The 25099-nt window shown below is 41.5% G+C and overlaps 1 protein-coding gene across 1 annotated transcript in view; it reads right to left on the bottom strand.

Annotated features, from left to right (window-relative positions):
• Positions 1 to 25099, bottom strand: part of nrg3b (neuregulin 3b) — a gene marked incomplete at both ends in the record, with an annotated part of 427460 nt that overhangs the window by 52525 nt on the left and 349836 nt on the right. Inside the window, one exon of the mRNA XM_084077627.1 lies at positions 2463 to 2536. Coding sequence (XP_083933753.1) covers positions 2463 to 2536 — 74 coding nt within the window. The remainder of the gene's footprint in view (positions 1 to 2462; positions 2537 to 25099) is intronic.

Raw genomic sequence — 25099 nt, 5'->3', positions numbered from 1 at the left:
CAGTACTTTTACTCTACTCCACTACATCTCAGAGGCAAATATTGTACTTTTATTCAACACAATTATTTGAAAACTTTAGTTACTAGTTACATTGTAGATTTTGGTTTATTATTACAAAACATACATTAACCACCGCTTATAGATCTGCTATTTTCAAAAGATGCCAAGACTGTCATGTGAAATGGTATATTCTGCATAATGAGTACTTTCTACTTTTGGTACTTTAAGTACATTTTTATGCCAATACTTTTGTACTTACTCAAGTCAATTTTGAATTCCGGACTATTCATTGTAACAGAGTATTACTACATTCCATTATTGACACTTTTACTTAAGTAAAAAATGTGAGTATTTTTTCCACCACTGATTTTTATGTCATAATATCAAATCTAGTATGTTCATATTAAATGTGGTGAAAGTCAATCACAAAATCTTGATGTAAACGAATAAAGTCCATTTATAGGGGCGGCCATACTGCCCTGCCAAAGTGCAGTGACTACGTTTTTGGACACACCGACTTATTTGTGTATCCCAAAGGTCAAATTAGCCTTCTTGATTTTGGGGGATAAACAATTACCTCAAGAACAGATGTACAATTAGTGTAATATCACTTATATGCCGATATCTCATTTGGCTGACCAGTTGAATCACTTTGAATCCCATTTTTCAGTGTTTTTTGTTTTCGTAGTTACTGCTCTATAGCTTGGCAGGGCAGCATAGCCGAGTGGTTAGTGAGCCCGCCTAGGGAGCCAGAGGCCCTGGTTGCCCCAGGTACGATTCCAGGCCAGGCCAGCAAATGTGTCGATGAAATGAAATTCGTCCCTGAGCAAGACTCTTAACCCCTAATTGCTCACAGGCCCTCATTGGAAACAAGACTGCAAGGACTTTCATGAACGGACCTGTTAAAGGAATTATCCTTATCCTTATCCTTAGTACTCCATGTGGAGGGTGGATGTGGGGGGGCAGGGTTGTCAACTTGTAACAGCTTTCTCCATAATGGTCATGCTGCTTCAGGCACAGTATGCCCACCAAGTGCAGGGATGAGTCGGCCTGGACTTCCGCACTTTTGCTCAATCAGAAAGAAAGTGGCTTTTAGAGAGTTGGGGGCCTGAAGAGACTAATACAGCTTGTTCCAGGCAGAGAGACGGAAATGGCCGGGGCGCGTATGAGGCATAAGATGAGATATCTGTGAATCATGCAAAGCCACTCTAGCGCAGTACCAGAATAACACTGTGTAGTACTGGAAAATGAGCGTAATAGGCCCCCTTTCAATTGTGATTCATACCATTTTGTATTATTCTCCCAAAAGCGAAAGATACAAGTGTTCACGAAAAAGAACAAGCCTATCTTGTTGTAAAGCTAGAAGCTGAAGCTGTTCCCAAGAGACCCAAGAGATTTAAAAATGCCCTCCAATTTGATAGCGACTTGCTGCCCTCCAGACTAAGACTGGCACTGGTGTAAAGTAACTAAGTACATTTGCTTAAGTACTGTAGCCAGGCCCCACTTTGAGAACCAATGCTATACGGTCAGTGTTATACAGCCTGCCATGTTTTTACCCTGCAGTAGTTTTTAACCTGAAGTGGAAAACAAACTGCGAAATCCTTTAAGTTCCTATTTATCGGTATTGCAAGAAACTTCCATATTTGAACGTTTTGAAGAATACTAATCTCATTATTGAAATATTCTCCCGGCCCAGAGTATAGACACTGTGACTCCCACTGTCGACCATTTGAGGCTGTGTCTATTTTAATGATCACTTAATCGATTGTGTTGGATGGAACCAACAAATGGAACCAAAGTACTATACTTTAAGTATATTATGTTACACTACATTATATTTAATTGAGAGTCTAGCAGGGTCTCAGGGCATATAGTGGCACTCAAGCTGTGTAAAGTAACTAAGCGCATGTACTTAAGTACAATTTTGAGGTATTTTTCATATTCGGTCCAAACATCACGCAAATCAGTACACATAATTGTCATGTGATCAAGACGGATGTGTCCGATATTTCATATTCCATCCTAATTGGCTAACATTGGCTTCCAAAGTTTGCAGGATAGGTCCGTTTTGAACAAATTGCCTCAAATCATTAAGGCATCATGTGATTTCTGTGAAATGTTGCACGCCCAGGAAGAAATGCCACCCTTTAAACATTGGCCTGTTATAGCGCCACCAGCAGGTCTAATTTAGCAAAACACATTGTTGGAACAAAATGCCTCAAATAATGAATGCAGTGTCCGATTGTCGTGACAGACCTAAGAAGAAATGGCATCCTTTTCACACATTGGCCTATTATAGTGCTATATACCAGGAGGCCACTATAACCTACCTGACCTGGTGGAGACCTGTGGTCCGAGGAGTACATTCAAATGTATCACAATTCAATACAAAACTAACTTCAGGGTAGATAAATAGAGGTGTTGTACTGTACTGTGTAAATAATATGGTAAACAGATCGTACTTGGGTCTGACAGAATGGCGTCCGTCTTGGGGACAAACTGGTCACAGCGCAGTCCATGGTATCCCTCCTTACACCTATAATGAAACAAACACATATAGTACACATGTTAGATAAACCCCTTACACCTACAGTACAGCAAGACACACATAGTATATATCATGACATCAAATTAAAGAGTTAGCATGCCTCCCACAGCAAACACACACACACACGCACGCACGCACGCACGCACGCACGCACGCGCACATGCATGCACGCATGTCTTCTTTTACAGTATTATAGATACATAGAGAGAGATGGATGAATGGATGGATGTATGGAAGGATGTAAGGATGCACCGTTATGGAAATTCTTGGCCAATACCGATGTTCAAAATAACAATTTAGCCGATAGCCGATACTGATATTTGTTTATTTCGTTTTTGGTATTAGTATTTCCCCCTCTTGTGCCAATGGTTGAGAATCACTGCTAGAAAGCCATATAAACCTTCTCTTATTGGGGTCCCTGGCTTATCTTTTCAAATGGGGGTCCGCGGGCTAATAAGTGTCAATTTGGGGGTCCTTGACATGAAAAAGTTTGAGAACCACTGCGCTAGTGTATGAGCTGACACTAGCAGATCTGCTCCATTGAGCTACAGCCACATGGAAGGAAACTGTAGTATATTTTTTATTCTCATGAACACTAAATGATTTTTCTTTTGCCAGCCCTCTCCTCTCACCTCTTCCCCTTTTGAAAGACCCCCTGGAGGCGATGCCATCCAGGCTATTATGAACGGGAAACTGTTGCCTGTAATATTTTCTATGCAGAAAAAAAATGAATGGCCCTCTGGGTCTAGTGTCATCAATAACACAACACAGAGTTTCCACCGGTTGCATAAGCAACACAGAGAATGCAATCACACCGTTTCACTGAGCAATCGAGAACAACGTGACCCGTTAGCAGACGTTCAAATTAGGTGCACAGCCAAGGTATATACAATGATGATGAAGGTTTATCAGCTGAAACACATTCGTTTCTGTCCTGGTGAGGCTGAAAAGAATACATTTTTGGAAGGACTTAACAGTCTTCTTTCTCCTCAAAATATAAAACACATAAATAATAAAATGAGACAGGGAGGGGTTGAAGTGATGGAGGGAGACAGTGAAATATTGTTGAGAAAAGAGGGTTGACAAGGAGAAGAGAAGAGACGTGGTCTGGGGGGTTGTATAGCGTATCAGTGTCTGCAGCCTCACTGATAGCACACGACTGACAGGAACTGCAGGTCCCAGTGGAACAGAGATTCACACTGGAATCAAATGAATGTCTGACTGCATCTCCCTCAGCACTGGACATTTTCATCCAGGAAGAGGTTTTATTTTTATTGCTGTACTGGTTTAGTATGCAAGCCTAACAGTAAAGATGTTTCAACAATGCAAGCACTCCTCACTCACACTGAATAATCTCACAATGTCCCACTCAAGCCAGTGGTGGACAGTAACTAAGTACATTAAGGTAATTGTTTTAGTATCTCTTTACTTGATTAAAACATTGTTTGGTAGTAGCATTTTTAGCAGTAGTATTTTTGATTGCTTACTGTATGACTTTCACTCCACTACATTGGAAAATGAAAACAAACATTGTTTTAAATAAAATATAAAAATAAAATAAAAGTAGTTTTTTTTTGGTTGAAACTATTAGAAGGACAATGTCAGTCACCAGAACCAAGGACGTGTGTTTTCAATGAAACTATGTAGAGTTTGAGTTCTGCGGTGCTCACAAAACAACGACAAACATGTTTGAAAGTGAAATATCCCTTTAACTGTTAGTGTGAACTCAAGTACAAACTTTACTAAGAAACGTTCACATGTAGTGGTGTAATATTTGACCAGGAGTATATAGTCTATACTTTTAGTCAAGTACTGGGGTTGAGTATTTTTACTGATTCATTCACAAGTGTCATTGAACCACCTACCCTCTCTGCTAATACCTTAGAAATATCAATTATCTGTAAAAGATTCTGATTGAGGTCACAGTACTTGGAACTGTAGAATAAAGCATGGCAAGTCCTCACTAACCTAACCCAATCACATGATAATTGAAGTGAAATATTATTAAACGTTGTGTTGGTAGCCTTGAGACTGAACAAATACCACGCACTCTGTAGCTGTTAACTGTCTGATGACATTTAAACCATATCAAGTGATTCAGTCACTCTCTTAAAGATTATAATTATGAAACATAATGGTACATGTTACTGATAGTGCAGTTTATTAAGTGCACTGTGTCATTTGCTTCCTGTTAGCATAAAATCCAAGCAATTTGATGTAATTGCTGAAAACTGTTTCCAGCTGCTCTCAACGGAGCAGGTGCGGTTTGGCATTCTGGGGTAAGAGTTGTTATTTTCTCCAGTAATGTATGAATGAATCCCCTGGTTCACAGCTGAACACAACACATCTATACCGCTTCACAACTTTTCTTCTGATCAGTCGCATACAGTCTGTGGTGTAAAAAAGTACTCGGATATTTGACTTAAGTAAAAGTAGCAATACCGTAATGTAGAAATAGCCTACACTGAGTAAAAGTACAAAAGTATTGGCATCAAAATATACTTAAAGTACACAAAGTAAAAGTACTAAAATGTTTGAAAATATTATTTAAACGATTTATATAAAATAGGGCTAAAGTGGTTAAAGTATGTTTTATGATTTAATCAAATATATCTGCAAAGTAACTAAAGTTTTCAAATAATAGTAGTGGAATAAAGGTATAATATTTTCCTCAGCGATGCAGTGGAGTAAAAGTAAAAGTATTGACAATTGGAAATACTCCAGTAAAGTAAAAGTACCTCAAAATTGTACTTAAGTACAGTACATGAGTAAATGTACTTAGTTATTTTACACCACTGCAAACAGTACACTAACACACATACAGTACACATCATACAGTAAATGGGAACCAGGCAATAGGTTATACACTCAATAAGGCAAGGGTCATTGTCAACCGCATGCAGGGTTTAAATTGGTCAATGGTGGTTATATTCATTCATTTTTGTTATTATTGTGGTTAATTGTTATGTTTTCTTTGAAAATGCAGTGGAAATGTTTGGGTTGTGTATACAATTGTGATAATTATCAGTTAATAGAGTTTGTGTTGGCAAAAGGGGGGTAGGTGTTTTTAAGTTTTCACTTCATACTCCTTTTCAAACATTGTTGTTGGTATGCTTGTTTTTGTTCGGTTTTCTATTTTCTTTTTTTAATTAATGTTCTAAATAAACGCATTCATCCACACTGTTAAGCACTCCACACACTGTGCCTAAAAACAACCTTTATAGTTGTTCTAAAATCACTGTAAAAAATGGCCTCTGTAGCCCCCCCTTAAATTATCTAAAACCTTTCCTACATTAACGAGACCACCACCCTGGGTTAACGACCGTGACCGGAGGCGCATGTAGATGCGCTGAACGTAAATGGAAGGCTTCCGAATGATGGCGCAAATTTATCGGCCATGAGAGACCTTGTAAAAGAGTTGAACAACATTGTAAAAGAAGTGAGATGAAAACATTTCTCACATCTCATTGCTGAAAACCCTCATAACACCACATTACTATTCATAACCACCATTAACTGGATTATCCGCCAGCCCTCCCAATTAAAATGACCTTTCTATTGAGAGATGTGAGACATTCCGTTCCTTCTTTATAGACAAAAGTCTGTAGCATCAGAGACCATATCTCTGTGTGCTCTACCATACAGTTTTGATTGATTGATTGATTGATTGAATACCTTATTAGACAGAAATACAAACAGCAAGAGTGCAGTCATACACTTGGTCTAAAAGGATAACCCCCAAAAAAGTCCTGTGGACTTGTATCCATTGAGGGCCATTAGCATAAAAAAATAACACCAAAATACAATATCATCACACTATAAAACACTATGTACAGAGAGTGTGTGTGTGTGTGTGTGTGTGTGTGTGTGTGTGTGTGTGTGTGTGTGTGTGTGTGTGTGTGTGTGTGTGTGTGTGTGTGTGTGTGTGTGTGTGTGTGTGTGAGAGAGGGGGGTGATCATCTTTCTAAGGGAGAAGTGATATATACTTCCCCCTTTGGCCTCCTGAAAGGTGGATTTTCAGGCCTGTTTTAAAGGAAGCCAGTGAACCACATTTTTTAAGGGATGGGGTCAGGGGATTCCACACTTGGGTGGCAGCGCTGTAGAAGGAGAATGTACCTTCAGTGAGGTGAATAAACTTTTAATTATTCTAATTATTACATCAACTGGCAACAGTTATTTGAATTTTTTATTATTGGCTTTTAACCAAATGTGTGCCTGAGAACTATTGTCCCTATGGGGCGCGCATTCAGTGAAAAATAGCATATCTAAACGCTCACAACACAAACAAAACTGCTTTACCGTTTTGTTTTGTTTTGTTAAACATCATAACAAAATTACTCTTTCTGAGCCTAATGTACTGTATAGTTGTTTTCAGGTCCTTTAAGTGTTTTTAAAGCATGCGGAATGTGTTTAATAGATTGTTTTTCTACGCTGCGTAAACAAAGATAAACAGCGGCGCACACAGAGAGCTCTTCAGGACAAAGCTGACTAATCTCAATTTCACCAATTTATTCCGGCTATGTCAACAAACATGCTAGCACCGTGGCTTTCAGCGGGGCATAATTAGATTGTTTTTTTCGCTCATTAAATACATTTGTCACTTGCGGTAACACATTGTTTTATCTGTGAATACATGCTGGGAATTGTTTTCTAAAAGCTTGTCCCTAGATCTGACGGCCGAGGTTGAATATTATCTAACCAGCATTAATTTGATCTATTTCTGTCAAGCTGCTGGCCATGCACCAGGCATACGCGCACTGAATGGAACTAACACTGCAACCATCGATTATATTTTATATTATTTACAATATATTAGTGTATAATAATAATAATATATATACTTATTAAGCGTTAATTTATACTTTGTCGCATGGTGTCATGCAAACATAGTTAACATTTACTCGCAATGTGACACGTTTGATTGAGATTTGGTTATTTTCACAATTTGCCTATAATGACATGCCCAAAACATGGATTAATTATGAATCTTTGTACAGCACTTTGGTTGACCACTGGTCATTGTAAATGTGCTTTATAAATAAAGTTTGAGTTGAGTTGAATTAATCGATTATTTTATTATATTATCGATTATTTTTTTCTAATCAATTACATTGATTACAGTAGTTCAGTTTAATTGTCACATCTCTATATTGATCACAAACAAGGACATGACAGAGGCTGCGTCTCTGATCGCCATCTGAATGTGTGTGTGTGTGTGTGTCAGTGGTGGAAAAAGTACTCAATTGTTTGTACTTAAAGTAAAGAAATGACATCTTCATATAATAGGCTCTATGCACTGCAGCCATATTGGAAATAAATTGGGCCTCTTCTTACTTCCTTCACTGGTGTAACCAATGATACTAATGAAGGTTCCATTCTGGTCAGGGTGCTGATATCGTGCATGTTGGCTCACTAGAAACGGGTCCATTTGGTTCCATCTGTACACTCTCAGAGTTATGGGGGGCCTTGAAAATAAGACAACTACTATGCTACACTAAATGGAACAGAGCCTTAATTAGTATCATTGGTAACACCTGTGAAGGAAGTAAGGAAGGGGCCCAATTCATTCCTAATATGGCTGCTGTGCGTAGAGCCTATTGGTCCTCACTAATGCTGATGATAAAATGGTACCGTTTTTTTCCTACTCGGTCTGTGTCTCATAGGAGGACTGTGGGCACTTCAGAAACCTGTCTACCAGTGACCAAGTGACCATACCAGTGATGAAAATGGGTGAAGTTGTCCTTTAAGTAAAAGTATCAATAGTACAAGTTTGGTATGCAACATTTACTTGTAGTAAACGTACAAAGATAATGGCATCAAGATATGTATTGAAAATAGCAGATCTACAAGCTCAGAACATTGTGAGCTTGTAGATCGGCTATTTTCATATAGCCAAAGTATATACAGGGCTATAACAAATAACTGCAGTAGAATACAAAGTACAATGCTTGCCTCTGAGATGTAGTGGAGCAGAAGTAAAGGTATAGAACATTGGAAATACTCCAATATTGTAAAAGTACCTTAAAATTGTACTTACGTAAAGTACTTGAGTACCTACATGTACTTAGTTACTTTACACCAATGATGTGTGCGTGTGTGAGTGTGTGAGTGCGCGCGTGCGTGGATGGCTGATTATCCCGTCTGCATCCAGGCACAACATGTTGTGTAATCACACCTGGTTTCGAGTACAATTACACTCTCAACAGAAGTAGGTGCTAAACAGCTCTAAACGTGGTTCTTTGGATGGTAATGATTAGGGTCAGCCGGTCGCCGTTAGCAGCCAGCTGCATTTCAAAGGTGAGCTGTTTTATCCCTGTATGGGGCTATGTCCACAGAAAGCGTTTTTTTTTTTGTGAGCGGAGGAGCACTTTGGATATCATGTTCAGAGCTCTCACATGCAGCGTTTATTGATGCCCGCAACGTTCAAACCTATCAACCATTGCTGTGCTCAAACGTCCTGTCCCATCACACAAATAGCCTAGCTGAAACAACGGTAAACATGGACCCGAAGATGAGGAGTTCCATCACGTGTCAAACAATAAACGGACAGGTCCGGTGCGTCTCAGTAGCAGGATACATACAGTCGTGGTACATTGATAGTGGCAAGTGGTACCACCTGATTACTCCCCTGGTACCACCAGAGCACCACTAGTTAGCTGTGTTACTGTAAGAGACTGGTTCACAACCTCAGCCTGATGGCATGAAACTCTAATATCTCCCCAGAGTGATAGTGAATTCCCTTTGCCTTAGTGGTTAAGATGTTGGCTTTCCACGCCGGAGACCCGGGTTCGTATCCCAGGCGTAACATTACCACAGTGGTGTGTTCTACCGTCAGATGCTGTGTACGGCGTATACCTTGAGATTGTTTTGCGTCGCTACCGTATACCTTCAAAAACTGTTTCATCCATTGAAAACGCGAGAGCGTATACCCACGACCACGCGCATCGTATCGTAGCGTATACCTTCTGAAAAAAACTAGAACACAACGCTGCATAACCAATGTTCACACTTTTAGAAAAAGAAAGGTGTGAATGCATGTAGTGTGGCCGATCGGCCACAAGGTTGCGCATGCAGCTGTATGAGTCCATGGACCCTATGCTGTTTTGTAAACATAGAAAACATCAGGAGAAAATACCCATGTATTTGCAAATAATCAATCAAACCTTTTAACATGTGTTGTAATATCTCACAGCAAATTAATAATTGGCTTATTTTTTAACACTTTAAAGATATTTAAAGGAGTAGTTCACCCAAAAAATTACTTATTTTTTGGAGAGTAGATTATTTGTGTGTTCTACCGGATACACACCCGGTCATCAAATTATTGGCTTAGGAATGCCACAAGAACAAAAATAAATCCATTAACTCATAGGGTGAACTCCTCCTTTAAACTGGTAAAAAGAACTGGATTTTCAGTCACCAATTAGAAGCGGTAGAAAAAAGGAACGAGGCGCTGAGAGCATCTTGCTATATCGGGACTAACGTTTTGATGCCAAGACATCTGCACCAGAGTCTCTGATGAAGATGCTCCTGGCATCGAAGCGTCAGTCCTGATATAGCGCCTTACAAATACAAAAAAGGCAATTCATTGTCCATGATGCTCCCGTGCCTCAATGCTTTTGGTAAACATGGACCTTCTCATGGTTGTTGGTAATGATTCAACGTCTAGTCGTAAATTACCGGGTCGGCAGACACCATTAGGAGGATCAAATGGCCGCGGTGCTCCTCTCCAAAAGTTCAACTATTTTCAGCTTCAAGCGTTCTGGGCGCTCCGCCAACAAAAGAAAGAAAAGAAAACGCTGGACGCAGAGAGCGCCGAAGCACGAAGCTCGGGAGCTGGGAAGAGGAGTGCTCCAGCTCGTCTTTACCAACGGTGGAAGAAGTACTCAGATGTTTTACATAAGTAGCAATACTGCACTATAGAAATACTCTGTAAAAGGCCTGTGTTCAAAATGTTCCTTGAGTAAAAGTACAAAAGTATTGGCATGGAAATATACTTAAAGTACCAAAAGTAAATGTACTAAAATGTTTGAAAATAGCAGATCTACAAGCTCACAGTGCGTCGCATCGCGACGCGTTGTGAGCTTGTAGATCGGCTATGTTCAAATAGCCTATGTATAAAATAGGGCTAAAGTGGTGACTGTATGTTTTATAATGTACTAATGTATATCTGCAAAGTAACTAGTAGCCTAACTGAAGTTTTCAAATAATTATAGTGGAGTGAAAGTACGATATTTGCCTCTGACACGTAGTGGAGTAGAAGTAAAAGTACCGACAATTGGAAATACTCCATTGAAGTAATAATACCTCAACATTGTACTTAAGTACTGTACTTGAGTAAATGTACTTAGTTACTTTACGCCACTGGTCTTTAACCATAGATATGCATGGCAGAAAGGCTCTGGCAGCCCAAACATCCACCTTCAAATCCACCTTCCTCTTCTCTTCCGGTGTGTGTGTGTGTGTGTGTGTGTGTGTGTGTGTGTGTGTGTGTGTGTGTGTGTGCGTGTGGAGATGTCTTGTTAGTTTTCTGCATCACGGCTCCAGAGGACAAAGGTCTTTCTAGCTGTGTATTTTATTTCTGGGTATGATTTCTATTTGTCTGCACCTCTCTATCCCTTCACCTCTGCTCTGCCACAGTGAGAGGCACATCATTCAACTAGACACGGATAACGCTTTGAAACGTCTGAACAGTGGTGGAAAAAAGTACTCGCATCTTTTACTTGAGTAAAAGGATCAATATTGCAATATATAAATACTCTGTTACAAGTCCGGAATTTAAAATGTACTTGAGTAAAAGTACAAAAGTATTGGCATCAAAACGTACTTAAAGTACCAAAAGTAAAAGTACTAAAATGTTTGACAATAACAGATCTACAAGCTCACAACGCATCGTGGGCTTATAGATCTGCTATTTTCAAATAGCCTACGTATAAAATAGGGCTAAAGTGGTTATTGCATGTTTCATAATATCAAAATGTATATCTGAAAAGTAACTAAAGATTTCAAATAATTATAGTGGCGTAAAAGTACAATATTGGCCTCTGAGAGTGGAGTAGAAGTAGAAGTATTGAAAATGGGAAATACTCCAGTAAAGTAAAGTACAGTACTTGAGTAAATGTACTTTACGCCACTGTTAAAACGTCTGAATGCATAATGAACAATGTTAGATAACGACACATACGAGAAACAAGTGAGAACAAGAGCTTGTGTTTAGACGTGTGTGTGTGTGCGTGTGCGTGTGCGTGTGTGTGTGCGTGCGCGCGCAGCATACACCATAGACGCACTGGGAGGCAAGACGGAGTCACAAGTTCAATGGAATGCATTGACGTCAGTGAGAGCCTGGTGGACATTCATATGAACAAACATTGGCCCTCATTTATCAACGCAGCGTATAAACCGCCGTATATTTTTCCATATATTCGGCGTACACCAACGTCGAAGTCACATTTATCAACGCATCCTACACAGCTGATCCGAACGTACACTTGGTCCCAGCGTTGATAAATGTCACGGCTGAAACGAGCGTCATTTAAATAACACGCCCCATAAATATTCTCAAAACGCCCCGATTTTACGACATGAAGACGAACCAGAATACGACCAAAGACATGAAAAGCCAATAAGAAACAGCCCCCCCCCCCCCCCCCCGGCCTCGCCGCACACGCACACGCCTCTCTCGCTCGCTCTCTCTCTCTCTCTCTCACACACACACACACACACACACACACACACACACACACACGCCCGTAGCGTATTGTCACGTAGGCTTGTAGCCTACATGAATGATTATGATACCAATCACATCGGCATGAATGGAATACTTTTGTAGATTAATGTATTTAACCCATACCGAGCAGTGCGCGTTCGAGTTACACTAAAATAAAGCCCTCATGTAGGCTATTCCCATTTCCCAGTGAGACTCGGACCGTCGGACGGGCGAGTCCCGTCCCGCTCCGCATTAATGAGAGATAGCCTGGAGAGAACATTAATGAATGAAGGCTGGTGTGTGTTGGACCATGGGTTAAATGTCTGATCTCCCGGTGGCCATGAAAATATAACAGCAGCGCCGCCTGTTAGACCGGTGCTCGCGCAGAAGAGTGCTCTCGCAGAAAGCGCCCGTATATTTTGAAAATAGCAGATCTACAAGCTCACAACGCGTTGCTGGCTTGTGAGCTTGTAGATCTGCTATTTTCAATACAGACAGATCTACAATCTTATCTGAATGACTGTTAAAGCAGTTTGTTTAAATTACTTTATAAAATGTTATATTTTCACAGGGATTATTTATTAGTGTAGATATACAGATTTATGAGTGGATTAGGTGTCCAATGCCTCTCAGACAGTCAAACAATGCTGCTCCGCAGGTCTAGGATGGAATAAACGGGTGCAGCCAACGTCAACAACTGGTCCCGACCAGACGTGAGATCTCAGCGTACCGTAGGATAAAGCCCACGTCAGGATATATTGATAAATGCCGAAAATTGCGGTGATCTCGCCGTACGCCCATTATTTGGTCTACACCGCGTTGATAAATGAGGGCCAATATGTCTTGATTCTTTGTCTTAAAGTAACAGTACTTAAGTTAATGTACTTATAAAGTTCCACCATGCACTGTCTCACGTGATGTCGATTCCCTCCCCCCCATTGGCCCGTACCAGGGTGTGACGTCACTGCTGCTAAAAGAAGGATAGCATCCTTTGTCGGCTAATCGTTTCAGGGAAATAGACAAAGACATATCGTGTGGCTTTTTGAGCTCTTGTCTTTTCCATGTAACACACACACACACACACACACACACACACACACACACACACACACACACACACACACACACACACACACACACACACACACACACACACACACACACACACAATAGAATTTTAATGGTCTCTACAGATCGCAGTATATACGTTTCTAAACTGGGCGGTATATGGGCTGTCATTGTGAATACTGGAGACTGTTAATTAGTGAGCCTGTCAACACCTGGCGGGCTCATGATGACAGCCCATACCACCCCTGTCTGGAAGAAAGCTATGTTTATATCCTTTTCCTTATTTACATCGCCTTATGGTCCGCATGACAGTACAGTCACATCATGACTGTCAGAAGCATTGCAGCCCAGTGGTTCTCAAACGGAAAAAAAAAAAAAAAAACGGAAAATAATCCTAACTTCTTCCCAGTGGTGGAAAAAGTACTCAAATGTTTTACTTAAGTAAAAGTATCAATACTGCAATTTAGAAGTACTCCGTTACAAGTAAAAGTCCGGAATTCAAAATTTACTTGAGTAAAAGTACATACGTATTGGTATCAAAATATACTTAAAGTACCAAAAGTAAAAGTACTAAAATGTTTGAAAAGGCGTTGCGATGCGACGCATTGTGAGCTTTTAGATCGGCTATTTTCAAATAGCCTAGGTGTAAAATAGGGCTAAAGTGGTTAATGTATGTTATTCTTTTGTTTCTTGTAAGAAACTAAGAAAACTGGGGTTACCTACGTACCTAGTTTTCTAATGCAATAATTTATATCTGCAAAGTAACTAGACACTAAAGTTTTCAAATAATTGTAGTGGAGTAAAAGTACAATATTTGCCTCTGAGATGTAGTGGAGTAGAAGTAAAAGTATGGGAAATTGGAACTACTCAAGTAAAGTACAAATACCTCAACATTGTACTTCAGTACAGTACTTGAGTAAATGTACTTAGTTATTTTAGACCACCGCTTCTTCCTATCGGTTGATAGAACACATTAGAATGTGAATGACATATTCATATCAATGGTAATGTCTTTGTAGGGCACAGAGATAGATGTTAATCGAAAATCATGACATCATGCTGACAGGAGAGATGTTAGGGCAGCAGTAGCTCCGTATACGTATAGCTTGATAACCGCAGGGTTGCCGGTTCAAGCCCAGCACGGGTCACATTACGGAGTGTGGAATGGAAGCAGGAGAGATGCCAGTTCACCTCCCAGGCAGAGGTGGAAAGTAAATAAGTACATGTACTCAAGTACTGTACTTAAATGTTGAGATATTTGTACTGTACTTATTATTATTAGTATTTACAATTTCCAATATTTTTACTTCTACTCCACTACATCTCAGAGGCAAATATTGTACTTTTACTCCACTACGATGATTTGAAAACTTTAGTTACTAGTTACTTTGATTATCTTTCCACTCAAACAGAGAGCGTCTCCTTTCAAACCCCAATGGTTCTAATCAGCCCCCCGCCCACAGGAGTGGCCCAATTCTCTCACAACTTGCTACAAAAATCCCTCATGAAAAACTATATAATCTCCTACCTTTCATTTTCAACCTTCACATGTGTCTCCTTCTCTAATAATCAAAAAGTGCTATATATTTCATCTCGCAATTTACTTCCGGATGGTTCGTTTTGCACTTTTTTTGCCACATCGGTCACGGGAAAGACATAAGCGCTGCCGTGGTCTATGGAAACGAGCCCAAAAGTGCACCCAAATAAGCCCAAAATCGCTTATACAAACAGTCAGACCTGGCAACGCAGCCTACGCCAATCATGCGTGAGAGATCTACAAGCTATGGGGCAGAGACGCCACCGTATCTTCGCAACAACTACAGCGCTCACTCTCATTGGTCGTGTCACGCTAAGAGCAGTCTCCAGACAATGCCATCGCAGACAGCTTGCTGTTACTGCTGTAGCCATGACAGTCAGTCCCAGCGACGACGGACAGGGCGCTGTGATAGCTGCCATGTCGCTAACGCTAACGTGGTTGTCATGCCTGCAGCGGCTGTGCAATCACTTTGTCAACAATGCACGTTCGTGTGGTGAATGTCAATATTGCTGCTCAGTTAGTCCATTGTAGATGGTGTATGCTTGTGTGTGTCTTCTGGAGAACTATGTAGCTCCACAGCAACTACAGTAACTAACGTAATGGCAGGACCGCCCCGTGCAACGCATGTTAGGCTGCATTATGGTCATGTAGTAATTTCAGATAATTTCGCTCCGATTACAGCAGTGCTTATCAACCCTTTCACGCCGCCGCCCCCCCCCCCAAATAAACGTACTTGATCTGGGGACCCCCCCCCCCCATTCTGTTTGACTCCGTTCCACAAGTACATATTGTGAAAATAGCCGATCTACAAGCTCAAAACGCCTCACGTTGAGAGGCTTTGTAAGCTTGTAGATCGGCTATTTTCTACATGATTGCCTCTTTCTTACATTCTTTGACAATGTGGCCCATGTTTTCATAGTATAGTTTGTTGACTACTTTTGTTGCAGAAATGCTCATTTCCTTTACTTTCCTTTTTTTATTGTCTCCGCCAGGCCGAAAGGCATGGCGCAAGACTATGTTTCACCCCCTGTCCGTCCGTCTGTGATAGCTAATCTCTCACATCGTTGACTTGATCGCAGCAAAATAACAGCCCGATGAGTCAGTGAGAGCTGGATAAACGAGGTAAAATGTGTCAAAAGGAGTCTGTACGGCTGTCGATAAATGAACACATGACGTCGGTGGGAGAGGAGATATTGTGTCTTTTGGACAAACAGCAGCGTCGTGCTGATGTTTGTTGTGTGAAGCAGCTTAATGTCAGAGTGTTTGTGTTGGAGCGCCTCAGTGCGGCTGCAGAGTTCATGTGCAACCTCTTCCAGAGAGAGACAGAGACACTAGAAACTCTGCTGGGGAAAAAAAACACTGCTGGGCATTGACTTTCATATGGACATTGATCTACACACTGCAGGTATATCTGCTACACACACAACATCAAACTACACACTGCAGGTATGATGCAGCGTTTGCATTACAGCCAGCATGCCAGCGTAGTTCCCATATGGTTTCAAGGTGGGCTAAACCATATGGACCCCATGTCAGCAATGTCAGCGGCATCCACTTCAGTCCCAACTGCGATGCCCATGCAGGCTATAAGTAGCTTCTACCTGGCCCTTAGGTGGGCCCCAACTACCCATGTTTATGTGGGACCAAGGCGGGTCCTACCTGGGTTTGCCCATGCAGGCTTTAACTGGGTTCTACCTGGGCCCTAGGTGTACCCTAACCAACCACAGTGCAGTGCCCATCGCTCCAATTGTTGTGACGTCAGGGCTCTCAATACTGCACATTGGTGGAGGAGGGGGGGCCGCAGGGCGACCGCACACATCGCTGAACCAATGGTAGCCCACGGATGTTTCCTCTGGGGATTTACAATCTGCCCCTCTATGCCACATATCATCCGCACTACAGGGTCTTCACTGACCGAGCCACGGCCCCACTGACCCTCATGACGCTACGCCACTTATATGAGTTGCCAAGTGGCCGCGGGCGCTACGTGGGCGTGGCCGCGGGCTAGACGCGAGCCCCCGCGTAGCGGGGGCGAGCTTCTAGTTATTACAAAACATACAGTAACCACTTCAGCCCTATATACATTTCGGCCATTTGAAAATAGCTGATCTACAAGCTCACAATGCGTCGCGATGCGACACATTGTGAGCTTGTAGATCTGCTATTTTCAAAAGATTTGTACACATTTGAAAACTTGCAACGGGACATTCTGCATAATTAGTACTTTTACTTTTGGTGCTTTAAGTACATTTTGATGCCAAGAGTATTTCTACTTTTAAAAATGAAATTAAAACATTTGAGTACTTTTTCCACCACTGCTCCCAGGCACAGCTGAGGTGCTGTTGAGCAAGGCACGGGACTCCAAAAAAAGTGCTCCTGGATGCCACTATGTGCAGCCTGTCTATAGGCCCTATACATGACTATAGTCCCTATGTGTGCATGTCTGTGTTTCAGCTGTTTCAGCTGTGTGTGTGTGTGTGTGTGTGTGTGTGTGTGTGTGTGTGTGTGTGTGTGTGTGTGTGTGTGTGTGTGCGTGCGTGCGTGCGTGCGTGCGTGCGTGCGTGCGTGCGTGCGTGCGTGCGTGCGTGCGTGCGTGTAGTAGATTAACTGAGTGAAAAGAAAAAACTGAATTCCCCCGCATTACATGGATGAACAAAGATTCAATTATTTTCAATTATTTCATGACTTTATGACATCTACAGAGAGAGAAAACTCTTAGCGAGTCTGGTTCCCGTCATTTGGATAATATGTAATATTGTTCGAGCACAGTTGAATAGTGTCAAATGCTGCGTGTTAAATCCAAGTACGGCTTATAGAAAAGAGCTGATCATGACATATGCCGTCTACTTCATTTATTTTCCATTCTGACCAGTCGGAGAAACCGGCTTGTACTCGCTATTAAGAAACGGCACAGTCGAGTGGATTGCCATTTCTTCTGAACAGATCCACTTTAAACCCACAAGAAGTGCTTCTTTAAGACAGCTCATATCTAGAACAATACATTTGTACCTCTTTAGACAGTCCAGTGCGTAGGACAGTATTGGCGGCCATGTCCACAGAGAACGCCTTTTGAGCGCTTTGTATATATCCTGTTCATATAGCACTCGCGCACAGCTGCATCAAATGTAATCAACAAACTATACTATTAAAACATTGGCCAAATTGTCAAATATTGTCAAATATTATAAGAAACTGCTCACAACGCCTCGCAACGCCTTGTGAGCTACACATTTGCTAGACAAGCCTTTTATACATTTTGAACTTGTGAAATGGGATATTCTTGCACAATGAGCACTTTTACTTTTGGTACTTTAAGTACATTTTGAATCCGGGACTACATTGCAGTACTGATACTTTTACTTAACCATATGAGGACTTCTTCCGTCACTGCAAAAACGTGCATCAACTACAAAAAAAAAAAAAAGATCAAATACAACTAAAAACATCTAAGAGTACCACATTTGTACTCTAAATAAATAAGAATAGAAAACATGAGCAGGACATATCCATTATTCGCCCTATAAAATCCTGAAGTGAGATATGGTGATGGTCCAATTGGAGTTTTGCCTAGCCTGGGACCAGATGAATCTGCCAGTGCAAAAAAAAATTGCACTCTGCGATTTGGTTCTGGCACCGCTCCATAGAGAATCCATTTCCTGCTCCAGAAGACGCGGGTGACCCATCAGGGCCCAGTATTCAAATGTGGGAGACTGTAATTGGTAGTTGGCTGTAGGTCTAACCAATTGCGTCGAGGGCCATTGTTTTGATCCCGCCCCTTGGGAAAAAAAAAAACGTCCTCATGGAAGCACCAGACTCATATCCACGCAGTGATATAGTCTGGCTATGCGAGGCTAAGTTTTGCCTGCTTTGGTAAAACAAGCTCATCCTGCCTGCCTCAGTTCGAACAGCAGGTACTGCACAATGCAACCACTTCTGAGAACGTAAATTATAACCGTTCTACTGTTTCGCCAGCCCAATGTCTAGAGAGGTAGACGTACGCTGATCTAAAAATCACTTTCTCTCACCGTCTATTTGTTTTACCATCGTGGGGGGAAGTGAAATGCGTCTCTTTTCTGTTTTACCGGCAAAACAAATAAAGACTCCCTGTGGTGTCACTTGCAGAAGTACCAATTTAAAAATAACTCTCTCTCTGTCTATCTCTCTGAATTGCTTTCTCTCGTACGCACGCACACACGCGGGTGCCTTCATTCAGTATCAGTGATCAGCGGCTGACACATGGTTGATTGTTATGGATGAACGGGGACGCGAGCCGGCGGTAATCTCCCTCTGGCACACACAAAACAACGTGAGACCCAAAAATGCCTTTGATAGCGACACGCCTTTCCCGTTTCTATCCCCATCATAAACACTCATATCGGCCTCGCGCAGCACCCCAAACGATGGAGCCGATTTATACCTGAAGAGACTTCGATGGACGGCCGCGGGGCGAGCTGCATGCATACGAGAGAGAGATAGTGAAAGAGGAGAGATACACAAGAGAGATGTGGTGCAGGCGACCGTAGTACAAGATGTGCCGGAGCGTTGGTTCTCAAAGTGGGGTCCCGGGGACCCCCGGGGGTCCTGGAGGGAGTTCCAGGGGGTCCCCAGCTAAATGATAGATAGTTAGGAACCAAATTGACCCGTGAGTATACAAATGGAACCAAATGGACCCTGATGGTTCCATTTGTACACTCTCAGAGTTAAATTAACATTGACTTTACAATATAAATTGGGGTCCCAGGGATAGAAATGCCATTAAATGGGGGTCCGTAGCCTAATGGATGTCAAACCTGGGGGTCCTTGAAATTAAAATGGTTGAGAATCACTGCTAGAGCCGTACAAATCTTCTCTCATGGGGGTCCTTGGCATATCTTTTCAAATGGGTGGTCCGCGGGCTAATGAGTGTCAATTTGGAGGTCCTTGACATGAAAAAGGTTTGAGATACTGTGCTAGAGATATATACAGCCTAGGGAGAGATATGCAAGAGAGATGCACAGGTGTTCATAGCAAAAGGGGAGACCTTTTAACCCATTAAGACCGGGGACGCATCTGCGTCTCATTTTAAGATTTATTTGGGCTATTCAAAAATAGCAGATCTGCTATTTTTTTTAAATCTTGAAAAAATATTTTCCAGATTTTTTTCAAAAAACTGTTGAGATTTAGATTTTTTTTAAAGAATCGCCTCAGGTCTTAACACATCCACCGCCAATCCCGTAGTCCTACGGGCCGTTAAATCCAACCGTTAACCGCCAATCCCGTAGTCCTACGGGGCGGGTGTTTTCCCATGTTAAATCGAACAGGTGCAGATTCCGGATTTTTTTTGCACTTCCGGTTTCGAAGGGGGCGGACCGGAAACGAAATAATACTGTTTCCGGTTTTTGTCCCGCCTCCGTTTCCTGTCTAGCGATCAACTTTGGAAGCCTTTATCTCGGCTTGTTGTTTTGCTCTCCGCATCCTCCACTCTAACATTTTCGCCTCGTTCTTCAAAATGGAGGATCGGATCGCGGCACGGTTTGCAGCGTTTTGTTCCGTCGGGTCCCGTGTTTGTGTCGAACCAAATGAACGCGGATTTTAAACGGATTTAGCGGGAACTATGGCGGAATCAAAAAAACAAAAAAGGACAAAAAAAGCTTGGCACTACGTTGGACGTTCTGAGATTAGCCGTTGGCGGTGGATGTGTGGGTTAAGTGGAGACTATGAGAGTCTTTCAAAGACAATTCATTCATTTCAAATGGGCCTATATCTCAAACATTAGTACGTAAATAATGTAGTCTTTGACTGCCAGAAATAATACATAGATTTGCCAAGCCGCCAGCTACTTTCGAATGTTTTCACTAACCTTTGGAAAATCATATAATATTAATCTCCATCTGTGCTGTCTCTCTCTCACTCAGACTGTCACGGTAGATTCTACACGAATACAAATTCCGCCTTGTGTGCAGACAAATTCAATGTCTAGAGACAGCTTCACATCTTAATAGGCTGACCAGAGCTCTGGTCTGACGTCACACCCAACACAAACTGTTGCCAAGCATTCCTAACAACGCTGATTAGCGCAGGCACTTTCAGCCTGGCGGAGACAAAAATACATTTTGGGGGTGAACTATCCCTTTCATTTACCAATGTGCCACCTTGAGCATATCAATTTTATCCAATCAGGAGACGGAAGCCATACAGGGTTAAACAAGTTAAAATGGAAGTGATTAAAACAAATCAAGAGCAAAATATAGAGCTAGAACACAAGCTGATATGTTATGTGTGGCGTTCTCTCTACTGATCGGCTGGAATTTGTAACCTACATGAAAATGTATTTTATGTTTGCTAAAGAACTGGAGAAACTGGAAGACCCATGTTATTGAACAAACATTCTATAGCAAGATTAATATCAGAATATAGAGCTTAACTTTTTTGACTATAAACTTTGTTTAAAAAATATTATTCACAGCACCCACAACGATAGCTATCATTCTGTAAACAAAACTACCCACATATCAAACAATTTCTGTAAGATTTATTTGGAGTTCTAGACAACGTTTCTTAGAGTGAATATGTCTCCAATGTGTTTCATCTTTCACATAAACCTTGATATTTAGTTACTCAGGTATAAGACCATAAACGGATTAAACTGTTATCAGAAGAGGCTTTTCAATCATTTAAGTACAATGTGTCTAGACATCTCATTCAGAACTAATTCCACACTGGTACTCTGGTTTGAATGACTATATTATTTTCACTTGGATGGGGTAAAATATGCAGGCACTGTTGCCTTTCACTCCTCCTTTGATACCAAGGGCATCAGCCAAAATCCTCTATTATACAATGGAGACTCAGGATAGTTCTTCAGTAGAGATTGTGGATAAAGACCTCCCCTGCTGGCCTAGATTCAAATCCCTTCAGGAGTTCTCTCCTGTGGTTCCCTCTCCTCTTGACAAACTATCTCACCAAAGAAATAAAAAAGAGCAGACACTGCAGAATTTCACCGAAAGAAATACATTTATTTAGTTACAGTTAGTGTTACTATAATAACTAGACCATACCCGTCCGGGGATATATGTGCACCCAAAGTATGTGCAGTGTGGGTTATGCGCTGTGTGCAGGCAGTATATCAGGGATGGAAAGTGGCTCATAAACAGTTCCAACACACACACACACGTCTGTCTCACACGCGACCTGTCGCGGACACACACACGCACGCACGCACGCACGCACGCACGCACGCACGCACGCACGCACGCACACACGCACACACACACACACACACACACACACACACACACACACACACACACACACACACACACACACGCACACACACTTAAGCCACTGAGGAGAACCAAGCGAGACTAATGACTTGATGACTGACTGACTGATGACTGATGATGACTGACATTCCTGAAATTATATGTAGGATAATGGATAATACATCTACAGTAATCAACAATTTTAACAATTGAAAAATGTCTTATTTAAGAAGTGATTTACCATCTAAATAATGTGAATGCTAATGCTGTACAGTATGTGCCATTTACAACTTCACCAAACTGTGAATGTTTAATTGCCTTTGTTCCATATTATGAAATGAAAGGTGATCTTAAGCGATTACATTTTTAATGAAGGGTTTTGTCTTTTGTATTTGATCGGAAAGCATCGTTTGATTCTGAGCCCAGATGGTTTTGAGGTGGCCGATTTTGTCAGAAGAGTGAAGTTTCTCTCATGTAGTTTGAAGATTTGTTTTTGTGTTTACAGTTCTGAGAAAGTGGATGAAGGTTTCAAGAAATGCGTCTTGGCAATTGCAAGTAACTGTAATCTAACAATCGACATATATTGAAATATGTTTTGTTCCCATCCTGTTGTAAACAGTCACATAATTATAGTCAGTGGTAGAAAAAATACTCAAATGTTTTACTTACAGTAAGTAAAAGTATCAATTCTGCAATGTAGAAATACGCTGTTGTAAGTAAAAGTCTGGAATCCAAATTTACTTGAGTAAAAGTACAAAAGTATTGGCATCAAAATGTACTTAAAGTACCAAAAGTAAAAGTACTATGTGCAGAATGTCCCATATTCCCCAAGTTTTCAAATATAATTTATTCACATCTTTTTGAAAATAGCAGATCTACAAGCTCACAATGCGTCGCATCGCGACGCATTGTGAGCTTGTAGATCGGCTATTTTCAAATGGCTGAAAAGTATAATATAGGGCTTAAGTGGTTAATGTATGTTTTGTAATAATAATCAAAATCTGCAAAGTAACTAGTAAATTAAGTGTCCAAATAAATAATAATAATTGTAGTGGAGTAAAAAGTAGAAGTAAAAGTATTGAACATTGGAAATACTCCACTAAAGTAAAACATACCTCTCAATTGTACTTAGTTACTTTACGCCACTGCATATAGTGCTGTTGTTGAGAGCTCGCACGATGACGAGCAAAAGTCCACTTCGGTTCAGTTCAACTGAGCAAAAAACGAGACAAAGTTCAACGTCAGTTCAACCGAGGAACAACGAGACAAAGTGCCTGCCCTGTTGCGTCATTCATTTTACAACGCCCCCAGTCCTCATCAATCTTTCAGTGGATGGAGACACAGTGGGTCTATGCAGGGCTATGTATCATGCTATTAAGGTCTCAGTGGATAAAGCACATACTGTGTTGAATATGACCGGTAGCGAACACTGTATCATGTTATTAAGCTCTCAGTGGAGAAAGTGGATAACGTATATAGAGTGTTAAATATTACCAGTAGCTACAGTAGCAGCGTGTATCGCTACATCATGAGCACAAGCTGTGTGAGTGTAGAAGCAGGTGGTGTTTCAAAGGAACAGAGATAACAGGAATAAGGATGAGGGTGCGCGGGGTGGGGCGGGTGTATTCCCCTTTATGTTGGTCTCCGTCTGTCTCTGTCTGTCTGTATGCGTGCGTGCATCATGTTCAGTGGTGAAGTGATGACTTGCTAGGCTATATGTGACTAGAAAATGGTGCATTTATATAGCGCTTTTATCCAAAGCGCTTTGCATAGATTGTGCATTACATTCACCCATTCGCACGCACGCACGCACGCACGCACGCACGCACACACACACACACACACACACACACACACACACACACACACACACACACACACACACACACACACACACACACACACACACACACACACACACACACACACACACACACACACACACACACACACACAGATGGCGGAGGAAACCATACAAGGCACCAACCTGCTCACCGGGAGCAATAGGCTCTATGCATAGCAGCCATATTGGAAAGAAATTGGGCCTCTTCTTACTTCCTTCACAGGTGTTACCAATGATACTAATGAGGGCTCTGTTCCATTCTGGTCGGGGTGCTGATATCATGCATGTTGGCTCACTAGAAACACTCCATTTTGGTTCCCAAATGGCCCCTTATGGTGGGTGTGTAACTCTTGAGAGTGTACACATGGAACCAAATGGACCCGTAAGGGTCCATTTGGTTCCATTTGTACACTCTCAGAGTTATGGGGGTCCTTGGAAATAAAACAACCACTATGCCACACTAAATGGAACACAGCCTTAATTAGTATTATTGGTAACACCTGTAAAGGAAGTAAGGCAGGGGCCCAATTCATTCCCAATATGGCTGCTGTGCATAGAGCCTATTAGAGGTTCAGCGTCTTGCTCTGGGGGAGCCCGGGATCGAACTGGGAACCTCATGGTTCGGCCACTGCCCTGAGCCACTGCCGCTCTATGTGATGCACTCAACACAGTCTCAGACTACACTACAATATTCTAGCATACTACACATACACAGAGCCAAGGACTGTCTCTAAATAGAAAGTATCACTTACCGACTGTACACTTCAACTGTACAGTAAAAGCAACTTTAGCCTTGTTAGGCTTCCGTTCTATAATTTTCAAACCAAACTGCTTTGAATACATCATTTAGTAGTGAAAACGTGGTGGGGTCAAATCTAACCTGAGCATCTCGCAAACTGGACCAAACGAAATGGTTGCAGTAGATCACAGGGGCAGCAATTTATAACACAACATGTTAAACATGGCTAGCCTACCTACTAACACATTGCAGTGTGAGTCACTATGAAATAATCAAACCAATTGATTGATTTTTTTCAAAAAATACAGACAATAGCCAATCTACAGTACAAGCTCACATGTTGAGAGGTTGTTCAATGAGTTTGACACTGTTGTACAACAAAGTATGAAATAAGGCTTAACATTGTCTGGGTTC

Source organism: Gymnoscopelus microlampas, assembly GCF_963454915.1.
Source record: "Gymnoscopelus microlampas genome assembly, chromosome: 14".
Lineage (NCBI taxonomy): Eukaryota > Metazoa > Chordata > Actinopteri > Myctophiformes > Myctophidae > Gymnoscopelus > Gymnoscopelus microlampas.
Note: the sequence above shows the minus strand (reverse complement) of the source record. Positions and strands in the feature narration are given on the sequence as shown.